Below are 20,537 nucleotides of genomic sequence, written 5' to 3'. Positions count from 1 at the left end.
ACTTTCACGTCAACTACTGCACAGAGCTTTATAAATGATCTCCCAGAGCTGTCAACTTTGATTGGGTCACTGTCAGCCCCTGCAGAACTCGATCAGGCAACTGAATGCTTAGAGTCAACATTCCGCCATACTTTAGATAATGTAGCTCCTCTAAAAAGGAAAATGGTCAGAGACAAAAAATTAGCACCCTGGTATAATGATGACACTCGCACATTAAAACAGACCACTCGAAAATTGGAACGTAAATGGCGTCAAACAAAATTGGTAGTGTTCAAATTGGCGTGGAAGGAGAGCTTCCTGAAGTATAAAAAAGCTCTTAGTGCTGCGAGATCAACATATCTCTCCTCCCTAATAGAAGATAACAAAAATAATCCTAGATTCCTATTTAATACTGTAGCAAAATTAACCAGGAATAAGTCCACTATAGACACATGCACACCTGCAGTATGTAGTAGCAACGACTTCATGAATTTTTTTAATGACAAAATTGAGAATATCCGACAAAAAATTCAAACTACTAATTTAAGGTTAGACAATGAAAGTGAACTTGTAGTTAACAATATAACTGTATCAGATCATCAGTTAGAATGTTTTACTCCCCTAAAAGAAACTGAATTACTCTCATTAATCTCTACATCAAAAGCCTCAACTTGCGTACTAGATCCCTTACCGACACATCTATTCAAACAGATAATGCCTGGAGTAATTGAACCGCTTCTAAAAATAATAAATTCTTCTCTTATGATTGGCTATGTACCCAAATCCTTTAAACTAGCAGTTATCAAACCCCTGATTAAAAAACCTGACCTTGATCCCTGTCAGCTGTCCAATTATCGGCCAATATCAAACCTCCCCTTTATCTCCAAGATCCTTGAAAAAGCTGTGGCACAGCAGTTATGCTCATATTTACATAGGAATAACATCCATGAAATGTATCAGTCAGGATTTAGACCTCATCATAGCACAGAGACAGCACTGGTTAAAGTAGTAAACGACCTACTGTTGGCGTCTGATCAGGGCTGTGTCTCGCTACTTGTGTTGCTTGACCTTAGTGCAGCATTTGATACCATTGATCATTCCATTCTTCTGGATAGACTAGAAAATGTTGTGGGAGTTAAGGGAATGGCCCTCTCCTGGCTCAGGTCTTATCTAACTGATCGTTATCAGTATGTCGATATAAATGGTGATATTTCTAGACGTACCGAGGTAAAGTTTGGTGTTCCACAAGGTTCTGTCTTGGGTCCACTGCTTTTTTCTCTATATATGTTACCTTTGGGCGATATTATTCGTAAACATTGTATTAGTTTCCACTGTTATGCTGATGACACACAGTTGTATGTCTCTGCAAAACCTGATGAGAGACACCAGCTTAATAAAATTGAGGAATGTGTTAAGGACATTAGACACTGGATGCTTATAAATTTCCTTCTGCTTAACTCTGACAAGACTGAAGTACTTGTGCTAGGACCACATAAAGCTAGAAGTAAGTTTTCTGATTACACAGTAACTCTGGATGACATTTCTGTTTCTTCACGTGCAGCAGTAAAAGACCTCGGAGTGATTATTGACCCCAGTCTTTCATTCGAAACTCACATTGATAACATCACCCGGATAGCTTTCTTTCATCTCAGAAATATTGCAAAGATAAGAAATTTAATGTCATTGCATGATGCAGAAAAACTAGTCCATGCTTTCGTTACCTCCAGGTTGGATTATTGTAATGCCTTACTGTCTGGATGTTCCAATAAGTGCATAAACAAGCTCCAGTTAGTTCAAAATGCCGCAGCAAGAGTCCTTACTAGAACTAGAAAATATGACCACATCACGCCTGTCTTATCCACACTGCATTGGCTCCCAATCAAATTTCGTATTGATTATAAAATACTACTATTGACCTTTAAAGCACTAAATGGTCTCGCACCACAGTACCTGAGTGAACTTCTGCTCCTCTATGACCCGCCACGCCTACTTAGATCAAAAGGTGCAGGCTATCTGCTGGTACCTCGTATAGTGAAGGCTACATCAGGGGGCAGAGCCTTTTCTTACAAAGCCCCACTGTTATGGAACAGCCTTCCAAGTAATGTTCGGGAATCAGACACAGTCTCAGCATTTAAGTCTAGGCTGAAAACATATCTGTTTAGTCAAGCCTTTTGTTAATGGTGTTTATGAGGTAAAGGAGTAGATCTGGAGGGTCCTCAGACAGAGTGTTTTGGTAAACTGGGATGTATGGATGCTGTCAGTCCCCACTCGCTTGCTCACTCGAGTTTGTTGACGGTGCAGTGGCTGGCTGCTTTATGTCCCGGGGCTCCCTCATGCCTGTGTTACCTTCTGGCTCTCTCCTTTTAGTTATGCTGTCATAGTTAGTTGCCGGAGTCCCTGCTTGTACTCGGTGCAATATGTATACTGTTCCTACTTATTCAGGTGACATTGGGCATACCTAACCACCTGTGTTTTCTTTCTCTCCCCCCCCCCCCCCCACCCCAAATCTGTCCCTCTGAGTTACATGGAGTCAACAGGAAATCTTTTGGTGGAGACGGTGGGGACCTCGACTGGCTATCGTAGCCTGCAGGGAATCGGCCGTCAGACGTTCTGTCGCATGTCCCAGACCCGGTGAAATGTAACTGAATTGTCTTGGCCAGGCCTAAGGGTCCCATCTGCATCTCATCATTGCTGAGGAGTGTGCTCCCATCACCCAATCAAGCATCCAGCCAGAGCAGGTCATGATATATTTTTTACCATATTAACATGCCATTGTGCGTCATGCCTGATGTAAAGACTCTCGTCTCTGCGAGCCTACCACACAGATTTAATACTTGTCATTTTTAGGGCATACCTAACAACGTGTTTTCTTTCTCTCCCCCCCCATCTGTCCCTCTGAGTTGCATGTTGATCCTGGGATTGAGATGCTGGCCTCTTCTGCCCCTCAGACCTGCTTGATCCATCCTGGTGCCCTGTGTCTGGTCGGAGTTTTATCGCCCCACTCCTGTGAAGGACGGCCCCATGAGGACAGTTGAGGGTTATACCTGTTAAAACTGTTAATATTATAGTCAGGCTGTCTGTTGCTGCCCAAATGAGGATGGGTTCCCTTTTGAGTCTGGTTCCTCTCGAGGTTTCTTCCTCATGTCGTCTGAGGGAGTTTTTCCTTGCCACCGTCGCCACAGGCTTGCTCATTGGGGATAGATTAGGGATAAAATTAGCTCATGTTTTAAGTCGTTCAAATTCTGTAAAGCTGCTTTGCGACAATGTTTATTGTTAAAAGCGCTGTACAAATAAACTTGATTTGATTTGATTTGATTTAACCATTTTAATAATTACGTGATAACGTTGAAGAAATTTGCAGAAAACCACCAGGTCGTTTTCTCATAAACAAACCAGCGCTGACGTAGGATTCAGAGGGAGGCGTCCCGCACGCGACGTCACGAAAATCAACGTTTCCCAGAAAATCCAAATGCCAAGTTTTTTCAGAGGCGGACCAATTCGCCTGAAATGGCTTGATTTCAACTGAATTTTTCTGGTATTGCGCAAGGTAAAAAAAATTGCAGAGAATGCAGAATGTTCCAGATATTTCACCAAAGTTTAATATAAAATAGGAGAATTACATTGATCTTGCTCCTGAATTTACCCGTGATGTGCACTTAAAGGTATTGGGTTAAGAATCAGAAGGTTCCGAGTTTGAATCCCGGTTAAGTATGAAAAAAGATATTTTTAAACTAGATAGAACTCCACGCCAACGGCGTCGATGGGGATGCCTCCGCCTGGTAGACTGCACGCCTTATTAAGTTGTGATTTGGGGATGGACATTTGACCTCACAGTAATCTTGACCTGTGACCTTTTAACCTCAAAATCTCATCAGTTAACGTTTGTCCCCAAAGTGCACAAATGGTGAAAGTTTGGTGAAATTCCTTTCATTTGCCTTGGAGATATTGTGTTCACAAGGTTTTCGGACAGACATTTGACCTCACAGTGACCTTGACCTTAGACCTTTTGATCTCAAAATCTAATCATTTCATCTTTAAAACCAAAGTGCACAAATGTTGAAAGTTTGGTGAAATTCCTTTCATTAGTCTTTGAGATATGGCGTTCACAAGGTTTGGGGATGGACATTTGACCTCACAGTAATCTTGACCTGTGACCTTTTAACCTCAAAATCTAATCAGTTCATGTTTGTCCCAAAGCGCACAAATGGTGAAAGTTTGGTGAAATTCCTTTCATTAGCCTTTGAGATATCGTGTTCACAAGGTTTCGGGATGGACGCACGCACGGACAGACTGAAAAGCCGAAAACATAACGCCTCCTGCACCTTAAGGTGGCGGAGGCATAAAAATGATAATTAGGTAGATTAAGTAAGCATAAACAGACAGACAAGAAGAAATACTAGGTAGGTGTAGACAGACAGAGAGATATAAAAGAAGTGATGGAAAATCCTTTTTAAGAATCTTAGATAATCCAAAACTTTACCTAGGTTGGATATATATGGGTTTTTTTTTGACCTGTAACACATACACTGCATTATGGAGGAAACAGAATATTTTCCCCTCCTCAAATATTTGACAAATAAATCCTGCAATTTTCCCCCGAATGTAATTTAAAGGTGTAGAACACGATTTCTCAACTCCGGCTTCAAGGCTTCCTTTCTGCCTGAACATCACCTCATTATTAAACTTTTTATGAGCTGGGTCAGGTCAGTCTGACAAGGTGGATGAGAATATAATGATATATCGTGTTATTGTATCCTCTGGCCTAAAGCCTGGAAATGCTTCCATGACTAACGCTACGTTCACACTGCAAGGCTTAATGCTCAATTCCGATTTTTTTGTGAAATCCGATTTTTTTGTGAGGTCGTTCACATTAACAAATATATGCGACTTGTATGTGATCCTCAGTATGAACGAAAAGCGACCTAAAAGTGTTCCGCATGCGCATTGCAGGATACGACAACGTCACACGCAGTGAGCATGGCCAGTGTTTACGGAAGTAAAACCGCCCGGTTGCGGTATGACCCATCCAATCTAGCTTGAATAGCTGCATCCCCCCAAATGGAAATCAGCTCCCTGACCTCTGCGTCCTTCCATTGAGAAGATTCAGAACCTTCACAGCCCGAAGCGTCCCTCGCATTGATGTCATGCGCAGGGGCGCAGATACGTTTTTTGAACTGGGAGGGACAAAAAACTGGGGGGGACAAAGCTGCCAGCAAACCAACCCCGATATGCCTGTCAAACTTGTTGTTAGTAACCATAGCAACCAAGCTCGAGCTCACAACCTGTGCAGTCTGCGCAGCTCAACCAACCGAATATCAGTCTTTGTTTTATGTGAGTTGTTGCAACTATGTATACACTGCTGTGCACCTCAATAAACCGAATGGTAATTAGTCTTTTGATTTTTCCGTGAGGTTTGCCTTATACAAAGAAAGACAGCATAGACGTTTTTTCCTCCCTATAAGTGGGGGGGACCGAACGAGGTGAATTTAAATCTGGGTGGGACGAGTCCCACCCTCTATCTGCGCCCGTGATTATGCGCCATGTTGTTGTAACTTTTTTTGAGAGACCCGCCACCTACTTCAGCGCAGAATAGTGACGTTTGTGGCTTGTTGATGACGTGTAAGTCGGATGAATGCGACCTGGCGGTTCAGACTGAAGTCGCATATGAAAAGAGCGGATAGGGATCGGAATTAGCACCACATATTAGAGCTGTGCAATATATCGTATTTTTATCGCGATATCGATATTGGTGTCAAACGATATCAAAATTCATAATATCGATATGAAACGATTTTTTGTCATTTGTCGAAAGGGACGTGCACAATATTTCTACAATGGCAATAAAACAACAATAACATTGACGTGACAGTAAGGTAAAACGAACCCTTCTGTCCCCTAAGGCACACCGTAGCCTTGCATACGTCATCCATTCTACTCCCGCGATATCTCCGCAACAGTAAAAAATCAATTCTTCTGTTTTCATACGTGTCGGGTGATTTGATATATTGATTTCTTAATATGTTGTTTGATTTGCTTGCTAATAGTTATAATAATACAATTAACATATTTACGTCATATTTTTGGATGTGGGACTGGGTAATGTAAAAATGGCATCTACGGAAGAAAACAAGCACAACAATATTAGCACATATCCAGCTTGCTAGCTGTGTTAGATGTGTTAAACCGTGTGGATTTAAGTGGAATAATTGCGAGTCGTCCTGTGGTCAAGGCAGCGTTTTAAGGTAAGGCAATTTGGTTATTAATGTTGCCCGCCGCGGCATGTTTACTTGGGTTCATTTGATTTTGACTTGTGCATCTGCAGCTAGCATCATGCTTTGAAGTAGGTTCTGCTAAGGACGGGTTTATTGCGCGATGTAGACGGACTCAGATGTAATTACATTGTTTTTAAAATTCCGTGCGCTTAAAACGGTGTCCCCCTGCTAATCATGTAGCCCTAATCATGTGTTGCTTTTACTTTTCGAGTGAAATATCTCTGCAAATGGTATTTCAATGCTGACATGCCAAAAAGATAGCGGAGTCCACATTTGGAAGATGAAGGAAGAGAAGCCTGATGCTTGAAAATAGATCGCTTAATCCACAACGCATATCTGTATTTGAGACATAACCTGCAACTAGTGGGGATGTTTTGGAATGACTGTGCATAGGGTGTTTTTGGCCACAGAACACTAACCCACAGTAGTAGGAGGACTACTGGGTTCGTGGATTTTGTCTGTTGACTGAGCGACGCATGGTGTTTGCCTTGTGCCATTTCACGTAGCATCTAGCCGCAGTGCCACCTACACTTTCAGGGAATGTTTACATGCCGCTGAGCTATTTTCATGTATGTTAATTCTTAAGGACTTGTCTCTATATTGTGCGTGTTCACACACGGACTGGCCATCGGGAGTAGCGGGAGTTTTCCCGGTGGTTCAGTGTGGGCCGGCGGAGAAAAAAACAAAACAGTTGCGCGCTGGCCTTTAATATGATATGCAATGTTAACAGTTTCTTTAACAAACTGTTAACATTGCTTATTACAGTTGCGCGCTGGCCTTTAATATGATAAGCAATGTTAACAGTTTCTTAAAGAAACTGTTAACATTGCTTATCATATTAAAGGCCAGCGCGCAACTTTTTTTTTTTTCTCCGCCGGCCCACAAACTCCCGCTACTCCCAATGGCCAGTCCGTGTGTGTGCGTGTTTTAATGTTGGTGTCTTAACAACACACAAGCTTACGTTGTAGTGTGTGTGTGAGAGAGAGATTTTATCCTTGGCTGGCTACGAGCCAGTGTGGACGTTACGCAGTAATCACTGGTAATACCAGCGCTGGCTCCAAACTCTGTGATCGGAAATGTTGAGTGAGGAGAACGTGAGCCTTGTGCAGGCGATAGGACCTATGCAAAGTACGCGCTTGCACAGTAAATAGTTTAAGTAAAAGGCGTTTCAGGGTACAACGGGAAGGGTTGACAGGTAGCCTATGAGGCCTGTACTATAAAAATGTGGCCCGGTGCCTCAGGTGTTGATGATCAGGGCTTTAAAAAAAGGTGTATAAATATCGTTTTAAAAATCGCGATATCGATATTTACTGAAAAAATCGCGATATTGATTTTTTCCAATATCGAGCAGCCCTACCACATATCCAAACGGCCTGGGTCGGATTTGAAAAAAATCGGATCTGTGTCGTTCATATTGTCAATAAAAGATCGGATACAGGTCACATATGGGCGAAAAGATCGGATTTGAGTCACTTCAGCCTGCAGTGTGAACGTAGCCTAAACCAGCCAAGTGGATTCTATTATCTGTAAAGACAAAAACCATGTCTTGGAGCTGCTTCAGCTGGATGTACTGTATATCACCACATGGGGCAGTATAAATGATATCTGATGTTTGGTTAAGTGTCTGCAGGAATGTGTGAAACAGGAAAACCTTAAAGCAGATACGCAGAGCCATGGCCTCACTTTTGTTTATAGACGCCTTGAGCCCTCAAGAACGGCACAGGAATAGTTTTAAGCGTTAACAATAAATCTAATATAGTAATTTTTACGATTAAAGTGATTCATATAGGTAACGGTCTGAGTGAATGACCTTGATGTCACCACAGGAAGTCTATCGGTCTCCTCGCCATTTCTGTTATACTAAAACACAGAGCTGACTGCAACTCCGAGCCTCCATTTTGAGCTAATTTATCGCCATGCCACGTAGATGTGTTGCTGGCAGGTGCAGCAACACGACACAAGGTGAATTTATGTTGCATTCACGGCCCAAGAACGTTCAAACTGCAAAGATTTGGATGCGTTTTGCGAGTAGTTCATGGGCACATTGGCCGCCTACGAAGTGGTCTGAAGACTCGTACGAGACCTCTGATCTGTTGAGGAGCATTGGCTATAAGCCCGTATTGAAAGAGGGTGCAGTACCAACAATTAAAGGAAAAGAAAACAAGAAAAGGAAAGCACGGTCAGTTGCACCAGTTCTCCCGGAGTGTGAGCCAAGGGTTGTTGCTAAAACCCGGGAGGGAACAGGACGTGACATGTCGCTCGGGCAGTGACCTCCTCGCAGTTGTTGCTAAAACCAGTGACGTTCTGTCCCGGGTTTTAATAATTGCCTGAGCCGAGCAGTAATGGCGGAGTACTCAGTATGGAGAAAACAAAGAACGAGTGGACCAGCTGTCTGATTTCTAAACTGGATATTGTTGCCATTTCACTCTTACGTGGAAGAAGCGAACGAACGAAGAACTAAAAGTCAGACTGTTTCAAAACAATTGGCCACAAGGTCGGCCTTCAAGAAGCGAGAACGCAGACGGGTAAGCTCCGACTCTCATTTGGATACAAAACAACACGTTGTTTATCTGCATTTAGATTAATACATGTAACTTGTATCGTGTGTTTAAGTTGCTGGTATAAGATTATTTTATTTGCTTCAGAATGTGATTGTCTCAGTTCATCTGATTATTTAATTAGCCTTTTATCAGTGAAAATGCATGCATGTACATGTATGTTGCATAAGTTATAACACCCATCCTGTTTTAATGAGCGTCAACCCACAATCAATGAAGTCAAATCAGTCTTAGTTGAGCAAGTCGGTGACGGTATTTCTTACTTTCACCATAAATTTTTATTTATATGACTTTGGTCTATAGCTGTCAAAGGCCTCGGCCTTAAAACCGGTTACCGCTGTGACGTCACACGCTCAGGGCTGGCTGGCTCAGCGGGGCAGCTCGAACGCCAACTTGGCGGTTTGATTTTAACTCTCAAAAAATATATATTTTTAGTATTCCCATTTATGCAGCATACAAGAGTCAAGGATGGAGATACTATCCACTCAGAAATGTATTTAAAAATAATGGTTCTGCGTATCTCCTTTAACTAGGGTGACCAGACGTCCCGGTTTTACCGGGACAGTCCCGATTTGGGGTTGTGTGTCCCGAGTCCCGACAAAAGTCTGTCGGGACACGGATATGTCCCAGTTTTCGCTACTCGCGACGTTTGCGACTGAGCAGCGTAGGAATCATTAGCGGAGAAATGTCTGACTGCATTTACTATTTTGATGAATTGACAGGAATCGCAAACTTTCCTGGTTACTGCCCCCTGGCCCTGTGGCATGGGTGTTTATTTAGCCACATTATTCCAGACAACAGAACGTGTTGCCATGCAACAATAAAATAAACATTAACTGGCGCGAATGTTCTTTGTCTAGCAGCTAGCAGCAGTAATGCCGCAGCAATTATGCCGAAAAGAAAATGTACCTTTTCCAGAGATTTACAGGGCACCTACCCCTTCCTCCGAGAGGTGCAGAACAATGCGCATGAAGCCTACTGCACACACTGTAAGTGCTTTGTTCTTGCACTGAGTTGGGTAGCCTATGCTGCAAATGCTGTGCGCTCCTGTGGGGGCTTTCCTTGGGCTGTCGCCCCTCTCCTCCTTTATTGCTGAGAGAGGCCCTTCATATAATCTTTTTTTATTCACCTTGTTATCCCGAGATAACGACATAATTAATTCAGGATCTCGAGAAAACAACACAACTAATTCGAGATCTCGAGAAAACAAAACCGTTATTCCGAGATAACCTAATTAATTCAGGATCTCGAGGAAACAACACAACTAATTCGAGATCTCGAGAAAATAAAACCGTTATTTCGAGATCTCGAGAAAACAAAACAATTATTTCATGATCTCAGCTGGATCACTGTACCTCCGTCGGTAGAGACGAAGCCGGGCTAGTCTTCTGCTGAGGTGCCGCGGACTAATTTTGAAATGATCCCTTATTAAAAGACTTAATGCAATCTCTCCCTGTGTCAACCCCTGATCAAAATATTGCCTTATTAGGTGATCGATTATTCCAGACATTCTAATGACCAAAGTTGCATCTATACAGAATGAGAAATAGCCCCAAAGTCAGCATATCACAAGTCTCTTGGCGCAAGTGAATGAACCATTTCTCAGCTGTTTTCTCGAGATCTCGGAATAATTGTTTTGTTTTCTCGAGATCTCGGAATAACGGTTTTGTTTTCTCGAGATCTCGAATTAGTTGTGTTGTTTTCTCGAGATCCTGAATTAATTATGTCGTTATTTCGGGATAACAAGGTGAATAAAAAAAAGGATTATATGAAGGGCGTCTCGCGGCTTCCGTAGGTATATATTCTCAAATCACTTGTCTCTTTTTTGTTTCTGTTTAACATACCATTCTGACAGTTTGGCCATATTGAACAGCTTGTTGTACCTTCCATTAAAGTGTTCACTTTTGTACACATCATCTTGCTTTATTCATTCAGTTGTGGGGAATGGTTAGTGAGGTTGATTCTGACCGAGGCTATGTTGAGGTCACATATCTACTTTATTAAGTTCATGTACTGTATAGTGCATACAATTTTAGAGATATATCCTACATGTGCATATGCATTCTTCTTGGTGTTCTCACAAACAGGTGAAATAAATCAGTTTAAATTTGGCCTATGGACATAGCCTGGCCTATTCTCAGCCATTACAAAATCTGGTGTCTGACCATAATTTAACTGATCTGTATACCACTATGCTACTAGATAACAAAATGCCTGTTTGTTTTATTTCATGTGAGATGTTGATAAATGTGAGCTTCAACAAAATGATAAGAGCACCTCTCTGAGTGTCACGTTTACGTAAAAAAAAAAGGTGTGCGTGCACAGGGGCGCAGATAGGATTTTTGAACTGGGGGGACTGAGCTGTCAGCAAATGATTCCATTTTGTGTGTATATACACACACACACAACCGTTGAAAAGTTTGGGGTCACTTTCAAATATCCTTATTTTTGAAAGAAAAGCACTGTTCTTTTCAATGAAGATCACTTTAAACTAATCAGAAATGCACTCTATACATTGCTAATGTGGTAAATGACTATTCTAGCTGCAAATGTCTGGTTTTTGGTGCAATATCTCCATAGGTGTATAGAGGCCCATTTCCAGCAACTCTCACTCCAGTGTTCTAATGGTACAATGTGTTTGCTCATTGCCTCAGAAGGCTAATGGAGGATTAGAAAACCCTTGTACAATCATGTTAGCACAGCTGAAAACAGTTGAGCTCTTTAGAGAAGCTATAAAACTGACCTTCCTTTGAGCAGATTGAGTTTCTGGAGCATCACATTTGTGGGGTCGATTAAATGCTCAAAATGGCCAGAAAAATGTCTCGACTATATTTTCTATTCATTTTACAACTTATGGTGGTAAATAAAAGTGTGATTTTTCATGGAAAACATAAAATTGTCTGGGTGACCCCAAACTTTTGAACGGTAGTGTGTATACATGTTATTTCACCTCCCTCACTGCCATCACCAGGAACCACGGGCGCAGATAGAGGGGGGGACGGGGGGATTCGTCCCACCCAGATTTAAATTCACCTCGTTCGGTCCCCCCCACTTATAGGGAGGAAAAAAACGTCTATGCTGTCTTATTTCTTTGCATAAGGCAAACCTCACGGAAAAATCAAAAGACTAATTACCATTCGGTTTATTGAGGTGCACAGCAGTACAGACATAGTTGCAACTGCGCAGACTGCATGGGTTGCGAGCTCGAGCTTGGTTGCTATGGTTACAAGTTTGACAGGCATATCGGGGACAGCGCCTCCTAGTTCAGGACCCCAACACGGCATGATGAAGGGTGCCAAAAGACAGAAAACAATTGCATCGTTTAAAAAAAAAAAAAACGGCTGTAAGTAAACTGTGCCTTACTTTATCATATCACCTTGCAATTTTTTGATAGTCTGTTCAAAGTAATGTCGTAGTGAAAGTAAAATCGTCCGGAGTAGAGATGCCTTTCTGGTAGCCTCCTTCTTTCGGTGGCAGCCTGTAGATACAGTGCTCAGAAGGCAGTTTTAATGTTTAATCTGGCGTTCCCCGCCATAATTTCAGCGAGCATATTGTTTCATAAGGAAACTTTGCGAAGAGTTGTTGACTGACTGCCGCTCACGCAACACACAGGCATAGTTAGAAAGTCAGGATGCACTGGTTTACACTTTACACACACACACGTAGCCCAGCCTCTCGCTATGGTTAACAGTTGGAACTTAGCGGTTTTAAAACTAGTTTTGCAATTTCTGTGCGTGATGATAATGTGTAAACTTTGGATTTCCATAGGCTATGTTAAAATGTTATCATTGTCCTGGCCTGCAGGTAGTTCCTGGTGATGGCAGTGAGGGAGGTGAAATAACATTTATATACACTACCGTTCAAAAGTTTGGGGTCACCCAGACAATTTTGTGTTTTCCATGAAAAGTCACACTTTTATTTCCCACCATAAGTTGTAAAATGAATAGAAAATATAGTCAAGACATTTTTCTGGCCATTTTGAGCATTTAATCGACCCCACAAATGTGATGCTCCAGAAACTCAATCTGCTCAAAGGAAGGTCAGTTTTATAGCTTCTCTAAAGAGCTCAACTGTTTTCAGCTGTGCTAACATGATTGTACAAGGGTTTTCTAATCATCCATTAGCCTTCTGAGGCAATGAGCAAACACATTGTACCATTAGAACACTGGAGTGAGAGTTGCTGGAAATGGGCCTCTATACACCTATGGAGATATTGCACCAAAAACCAGACATTTGCAGCTAGAATAGTCATTTAGCACATTAGCAATGTATAGAGTGGATTTCTGATTAGTTTAAAGTGATCTTCATTGAAAAGAACAGTGCTTTTCTTTCAAAAATAAGGATATTTGAAAGTGACCCCAAACTTTTGAACGGTATACACACACATACATACATACATACATACATACATATATATATATATATATATATATATATATATATACAAAATGGAATCATTTGCTGATAACTCAGTCCCCCCCAGTTCAAAAATCCTATCTGCGCCCCTTCCAGGAACTACCTGCAGGCCAGGACAATGATAACATTTTAACATAGCCTATGGAAATCCAAAGTTTACACATTATCATCACGCACAGAAATTGCAAAACTAGTTTTAAAACCGCTAAGTTCCAACTGTTAACCATAGCGAGAGGCTGGGCTACGTGTGTGTGTGTAAAGTGCAAACCAGTGCATCCTGACTTTCTAACTATGCCTGTGTGTTGCGTGAGCGGCAGTCAGTCAACAACTCTTCGCAAAGTTTCCTTATGAAACAATATGCTCGCTGAAATTATGGCAGGGAACGCCAGATTAAACATTAAAACTGCCTTCTGAGCACTGTATCTACAGGCTGCCACCGAAAGAAGGAGGCTACCAGAAAGGCTTCTCTACTCCGGACGATTTTACTTTCACTACCACATTACTTTGAACAGACTATCAAAAAATTGCAAGGTGATATGATAAAGTAAGGCACAGTTTACTTACAGCCGTTTTTTTTTTTAAAACGATGCAATCGTTTTCTGCCTTTTGGCACCCTTCATCATGCCGTGTTGGGGTCCTGAACTAGGAGGCGCTGTCCCCGATATGCCTGTCAAACTTGTGGGTAACCATAGCAACCAAGCTCGAGCTCGCAACCTGTGCAGTCTGCGCAGTTGCAACTATGTATGTACTGCTGTGCACCTCAATAAACCGAATGGTAATTAGTCTTTTGATTTTTCCGTGAGGTTTGCCTTATGCAAAGAAAGACAGCATAGACGTTTTTTCCTCCCTATAAGTGGGGGGGACCGAACGAGGTGAATTTAAATCTGGGTGGGACGAATCCCCCCCTCTATCTTAGGGTGACCACCTGTCCCGCATAGCGCGTGCGCGTACAGCATTTGAAGCTGAATTTATGCGTCCCGCAAATTCAGAACGTGTCCCGCATAATCGATGCTTGCTGAGGGGGCTGTCGCTCTCCCCGGGCCACCCAGGCAGCCAAACGAATATGACTTGACATTTCAGCACACCACCGCCGCCACTGTAGAACAAAACCACACACACACACACCCCTCACAACTGACTGGTTGTTGTCAACTTTTTGTTGTTGCTATGACACCGCACTCACGTGTACAGACAGTGACGAGGGACGCAGGTGCAACGCATGCATTGCTTTCATATTAAAAAATGGAGAAAGGTACCGGAGAGATGGCAGGTGAGGCACCGCTACCTCCAGTTAAAAAGAGAAGGTGTATGTACAGGAAAGAGTGGGAAAATGAATATTTGTGGCTGAAAGGGGTTGAGGGGGATACCGAGAGGGCTTTTTGTGACCTTTGCAAAACATCTTTCTCAATCGGACATGGCGGGGAATACGATGTGAAACGACACAGGCTCGCGGAGACTCACAAGAAACGTGTGCAACAGAAAGAAATGTCTAAATCTATGGATGCTTTCCTCCGACCTAAAAACGACTCTCTAGCTGACAAAGTGACTGCGGCAGAGGTGACGAGTGTGTATCACACTGTCCAACACGCAATATCATATCGGGCAGGACTTTTTTTTTTTTTCTACTGTTTCTGTGGTGCTGAGCCACTACAATTCCTGTTAATCCACTGAAAACTATGGAAACTTGTCTCTATTCCTGCTGTACTGATGCACTGCAAAGCCTCAGACTCAATATTATATTATGGTTGATTTAAAGTGGGGCGGCACGGTGGTGTAGTGGTTAGCGCTGTCGCCTCACAGCAAGAAGGTCCTGGGTTCGAGCCCCGTGGCCGGCGAGGGCCTTTCTGTGTGGAGTTTGCATGTTCTCCCCGTGTCCGCGTGGGTTTCCTCCGGGTGCTCTGGTTTCCCCCACAGTCCAAAGACATGCAGGTTAGGTTAACTGGTGACTCTAAATTGACCGTAGGTGTGAATGTGAATGGTTGTCTGTGTCTATGTGTCAGCCCTGTGATGACCTGGCGACTTGTCCAGGGTGTACCCTGCCTTTCGCCCGTAGTCAGCTGGGATAGGCTCCAGCTTGCCTGCGACCCTGTAGAACAGGATAAAGCGGCTACAGATAATGAGATGAGATGAGAGATTTAAAGTGAATAAATTGTAATGGAAAATAAATAAAATTGAGTACACTCTTAAAACGAATGTGTTGGAAATCAACACATCTTTTGTGCAAGTTTAATTTCAACAAGAGTTGTGTTAGATTTCAGAAATGTTTAACACCAAAATTGCACAAATAACAAATAATGTGTTAAAATGAACAAAAGTTCTGTTGTCCCAATCTGGACATAGAGATGTGTTAAAAAACAACGCAAGTTGTGTTATTTTCAACACGTGTTTTAAGAGATAGCTTCAGTAAATCATAAGTGGAAGTGTGTCTGTCAAGTCATAATTGAATGGTCAAAATATTATGAATGTTTATTTTAAAAAAAAAAAACACATTTGGTGGCCTGTTCATGACCATACATCACCAATAACAGCAGATTAGGGTATTATTGATATACCATGGGGTGGTACGGTGGTGTAGTGGTTAGCGCTGTTGCCTCACAGCAAGAAGGTCCGGGTTCAAGCCCCGGGGCCGGCGAGGGCCTTTCTGCGTGGAGTTTGCATGTTCTCCCCGTGTCCGCGTGGGTTTCCTCCGGGTGCTCTGGTTTCCCCCACAGTCCAAAGACATGCAGGTTAGGTTAACTGGTGACTCTAAATTGACCGTAGGTGTGAATGTGAGTGTGAATGGTTGTCTGTGTCTATGTGTCAGCCCTGTGATGACCTGGCGACTTGTCCAGGGTGTACCCCGCCTTTTGCCCATAGTCAGCTGGGATAGGCTCCAGCTTGCCTGCGACCCTGTAGAAGGGTAAAGCGGCTAGAGATAATGAGATGAGAATGATATACCATGTAAGGTAGTATGTGCTAGAAATGGGTAAACCACTATCTGTGAGTCTTCCAGCAGCCGGCGCGGCGTCCCACATTGTCCCTCAAAAGCATTCCCCTTGTCCCCCCCCTTGGGCTTATGAGCAGGTGGTCACCCTACTCTATCTGCGCCCGTGTGCATGCACGAGCATGGTCGCGCGCAAAAGTGTCCCGGTTTCAGACTCGGGAAATCTGGTGACTCTACCTTTAACCCCTGCAGAGCACTGGGGGTCTTCAGGACTGGAGCTGAGAACTGCGGGTTCCTTTCTGTGCTCTCACCCACCTTGAAGGAGACTGGTCCGAAAAGGTGGTCTCCGTTGAATCAGCTCAAGAACTCTTTCACCCAGCTGCTCTTTAGTCAAATCCCTTTGCTTGAGAAGCTCCTCAGCTTCTTCTCTTGCACCCTTATCTCCAACCCCATGAAGGCTGCTTATCCCAAACACCTGAGGTCTTGACCTGACCAATGACGACCACCACTGCTCTAACAAGTTCCTCTTGAGATCCACTCCTAAGGGTCCATACGCACAGGTTTTCCCATTGAGTAAAGACACAGCCTGATGGTGATCTTGAGGGATGAAGAACCGCCTCTGTAACAGCTGCAACATGTCATCGGCTGGATCAGAAGCTCCATCACTGCTCTTCCCGTAGTGTTTATAGAACTCTAGAAACTCACGGGGAGGAAAAATGTGAACATTCACACGGCTGAAAACAAAAAGTCGCCTTCTAATAAAGTAAGCGATCATTCCGGAGTCTGTACTGACTTTATTTAATAACACTTGGTCTTATTCATCATCTCATTTTTATCTGTTATAATACAACGAAAAGGGTTTCAGATGTCACGCTTTAGAAAGCGAGAGCACAGAAACCGACAATGTTTTCATAATACTGCACGTGGACGCGGTGACCTGAACGCGACCCGGAAGTACTGGCTGACTTCCGGATAAGCGACTTTTATTATTTCTACGTTCGTCCCAGTTGTTTTTTTTTTTTCATAGATTTAGTGCCCTGTCACACTCCGACGTTCTGTGGAGATTGTAGGCAACACTCCCTTTGCTTATTTGTTTATATTTCCCTTTATTTATTTATTAATTTTATTTTAGTAATATATATATATATTTTTTCCCTCTCCCTTTCCTTTTTCCCCTTTGAGTGTAGAGTAGCGTAGATCCAGACCCACACTCCCTTTCAGAAGATGGCGGTAATGCACATCTAAAAATTGCTTGCCAACCGCCAATAAACCAGAAGAAGAAGAAGAACACTACGACGTTCTCACCAGCGTTCGAGTAACGTGTTGCGAAACGCAGAGGAACGTCGAGAACGTTAGAAAAAAGTTACAAGAAAGTTAGACGAGCGTCGGCAAACGTTGGGGAACGTCGAGGGACGTCGGCGAACGTTGAGGGTGAAAAATAGTTTTGGGTGTGCACAAAAATTCAGGACGTTCTATCAAAACGCTACTTACACATTAGAGGAACGTTACACGAAAGTTTGCGGGCGTTACTCGAACGTTACTCGAAAGTCAGGACGTTCCCTGGACGCTAGGCGGACGCCGGCCCATCAGGGTCGAGTGTCCAGCGCGTGCCTAGCGCTTGGGTAACGCTTGCCTAACGCCTGTGTAACGTCCATCGAACGTCTGTCCAGCGTGTCGCCAACATTTTTCAGCGTTCGCCGAGCGTTCTTAACGCTCATGTAACGCTCTTTCAACATCTTTCTAACGTCTGTCAGCGTTCTGAATTTTTCCAGCGTCTGTGTAACGTCCATGTAGCATCCTTGTAACGCGCCTGTAACCTACTGGTAGCGTTCAGGAGCATTTGGCAGGCACTTGGCAGAAATATATTTAAAGGGGTTTTGCAGAGGCCACCGCCAGTCCTGTTGGAACTTTCACAGAGTGAAGACTTCAGAACAATGACAGACCAAGAGAAACACCAGTATGCTGTTGCTGCTCTCATGCATCACAACAACCTGGTTGAAATGGTGGTTGAAATGGAAGTGATGCACTCTGGCCAAAAGCCCCCCCTTTTATACTGCGCGTCCAGCCGCAGGTTGGCGAAACGTAACAGGAACGTCACACAAACGCTCCACGTGTTACTCGAACGCTACAGGAACGCTAGGCAGACGCTGTGGAAACGTCGAGAACGTCAGCTAGACGCTGGACAAACGTCGAGAACGTTACCTGGACGCAAGGCAGACGCTACCCAAACGCTATGATAACGCTATCAAAGCGCTGTGGACGCTATGAGAACGCTAGGTTTTGCTGCTATTTTCGACCACAAACGTCGCCTGACACTGAGGGAACGTTGGCTGAGCGTTACCCAAGCGTTACAAGAACGTTACAACATCGTTGACCTAGAAACTTAATTTGAAGAACGTCGACGTTCCCCGGCGTTTCTCAAATTTTTAAAAACGCAACCAAACGTCGAACAAAACGCTATAGTGTGACAGGGCCATTACATAGAAGACTAGATTCCTCACCGCGTATTCCAGAACGACATAAGGAATATGGGACTTACTATTGAGTTTTGTTGGGTGCCAGCCCATATAGGAATTAAAATAGCAGACCACATAGCCAAAGAATCCATTGATAAAGAACAGATAGACATTCATATTCCACTGGGAAAAGGAGAAGCTAAAGCTTTAATTAAAACAGAGATTATGAAAAGATGGCAAAAAGAGTGGGAAACAGAACCCAAAGGTAGACAATACTTTAATATGCAGAGTCAGGTATGGGGGAAAAGAATAACGTCAATGGGATTTAACAGAAATGAGGAGGTGGGACACACAGGTCTGAACGCAACATTACAGATATTAGGTCAAAGTGATGGTCTTTGTCAAGGATGTAGAGTTAAGGAAGATGTTGAGCACGCTTTATTTCATTGTAGTAAATACAGTTATCAAAGACAGAAATGGTTGGAGCTTGAAGCAGGTTCAGACATTCACAACATACTAAAGGAAGAAGGAATACAGCGAAATAGAATTAAAGCACTAATCATTTATCTTAATGATACAGGTCTAATGAAAAGAATATAATTTTTTTTTTTTTTTTGTAGCCTAGTAATCTGACATAGAATCTGTCCAGTCCCTTCACACACTCCTGTACAGTAGGTGGCGGTATACACAGATTCTTCTTCTTCTTTCCGATTTATTGGCGGTTGGCATCCACTATGGTGCATTACCGCCACCAACTGTATTATTGCGACATTGCAATGAGGTGTGGAGCTTCAATGGAGGAGTGACAAAAAAAAAAAGAAAAAGATAAATAGAATTAACTAAATCCTGTCAAAAATGCCAGTATTCTTCAGGAACATAAGAACAAATCTCCAAGCTGACGGTACTGAAAAGGCAAATAATCTCTCAAGAGTGAGACTGGTCTCCCCTAGTTCTCGAACCTCTTCTAGTAGAACGCTTCTCTGTCTGCTGTATGCTTGGCATTCTAACAAAACATGTCTAACAGTCTCCATTTCGCTGCAGTTAATACAGTGACCTGTGGCATGCTTGCCAATGATGTAGAGGTTATGATTTAGTCTAGTGTGTCCTATCCTAAGTCTTGTTATAACTTGCTCTTCTTTCCGACTCCAAGTATCCTGTCTTCTAGTGGGAACCTTTTTTTGTACAGTGCGCAGAAAGCTGCCCTTACTCTCCCTGTCCCACTGCCCCTGCCATAGTCCTAGCATTTTAGTGACTATGATGGTCTTAACTTCTGCTTTACTCAGTGGGATATTAAACTGTGCCTCAAATTTTAAAGCATTTTTGGCAAGCTGGTCTGCAACCTCATTCCCTTCAATACCTGAGTGAGATGGAACCCATAAGAAATTAACCAGAATATCTTGCTGATGCAGTCTGAAGAGACTTTGAAGGACATCGTACAGTAGGTCAGGTCTACACACTGACTTGCCATGTAGAATACTGGTCAATGCTGACATAGAGTCAGAACGTATAACATTATATCTAGTTTTAACCTCTTCAATCCATTCCAGTGCAAGACAGATTGCAAATAATTCTACTGAGTAAACTGCTAGGTGGTCAGACACCCTTTTTGATATTTCTTTGTTATATTTTGGGATAAAGACTGCAGCCGCAGTCTTCCCTGTTTCAGGGTCTTTAGAGCCATCTGTAAAAATCTGAACCCCTTCAGGATATTTGTTTCGTATGTGCACATTAATCAAATAATTCACATCACTGTCCTCCCCAGCATCCTTGCGCGTTTTTACGAAGTCAAGATCCACCATAGGCATAATAAACAGCCAAGGTGGAATAACCGGTAGAGGTACCACAGAACTGTGGGTCAACTCAGTTAGGCCAAGTTCCTCAGCCTGACCATTCCCGACCCACCCAAAACTATTAAAATCTGCCTTACCATGTT

General features: G+C 43.0%; 1 protein-coding gene across 4 annotated transcripts in view; it reads right to left on the bottom strand.

The window, feature by feature from the left end:
- The window catches only part of polg2 (polymerase (DNA directed), gamma 2, accessory subunit), a 45,656-nt gene extending 28,571 nt beyond the window's left edge, over nt 1-17,085 (bottom strand). For all 4 annotated transcript variants that reach the window (XR_009654502.1, XR_009654503.1, XM_060918947.1 and 1 more), the window contains exon 1: nt 16,464-17,085. Coding sequence is in view for 2 of the 4 variants with exons in the window: in XM_060918947.1 (XP_060774930.1) it covers nt 16,464-16,923 (460 nt within the window). In the remaining 2 variants the exon portion in view is untranslated. The remainder of the gene's footprint in view (nt 1-16,463) is intronic.
- Nucleotides 17,086-20,537: the final 3,452 nt, after the last annotated feature.

Source organism: Neoarius graeffei, chromosome 4, assembly GCF_027579695.1.
Source record: "Neoarius graeffei isolate fNeoGra1 chromosome 4, fNeoGra1.pri, whole genome shotgun sequence".
In the NCBI taxonomy this organism is placed as follows: Eukaryota; Metazoa; Chordata; class Actinopteri; order Siluriformes; family Ariidae; genus Neoarius; species Neoarius graeffei.
This window is presented reverse-complemented; position numbering and strand designations above follow the sequence as displayed.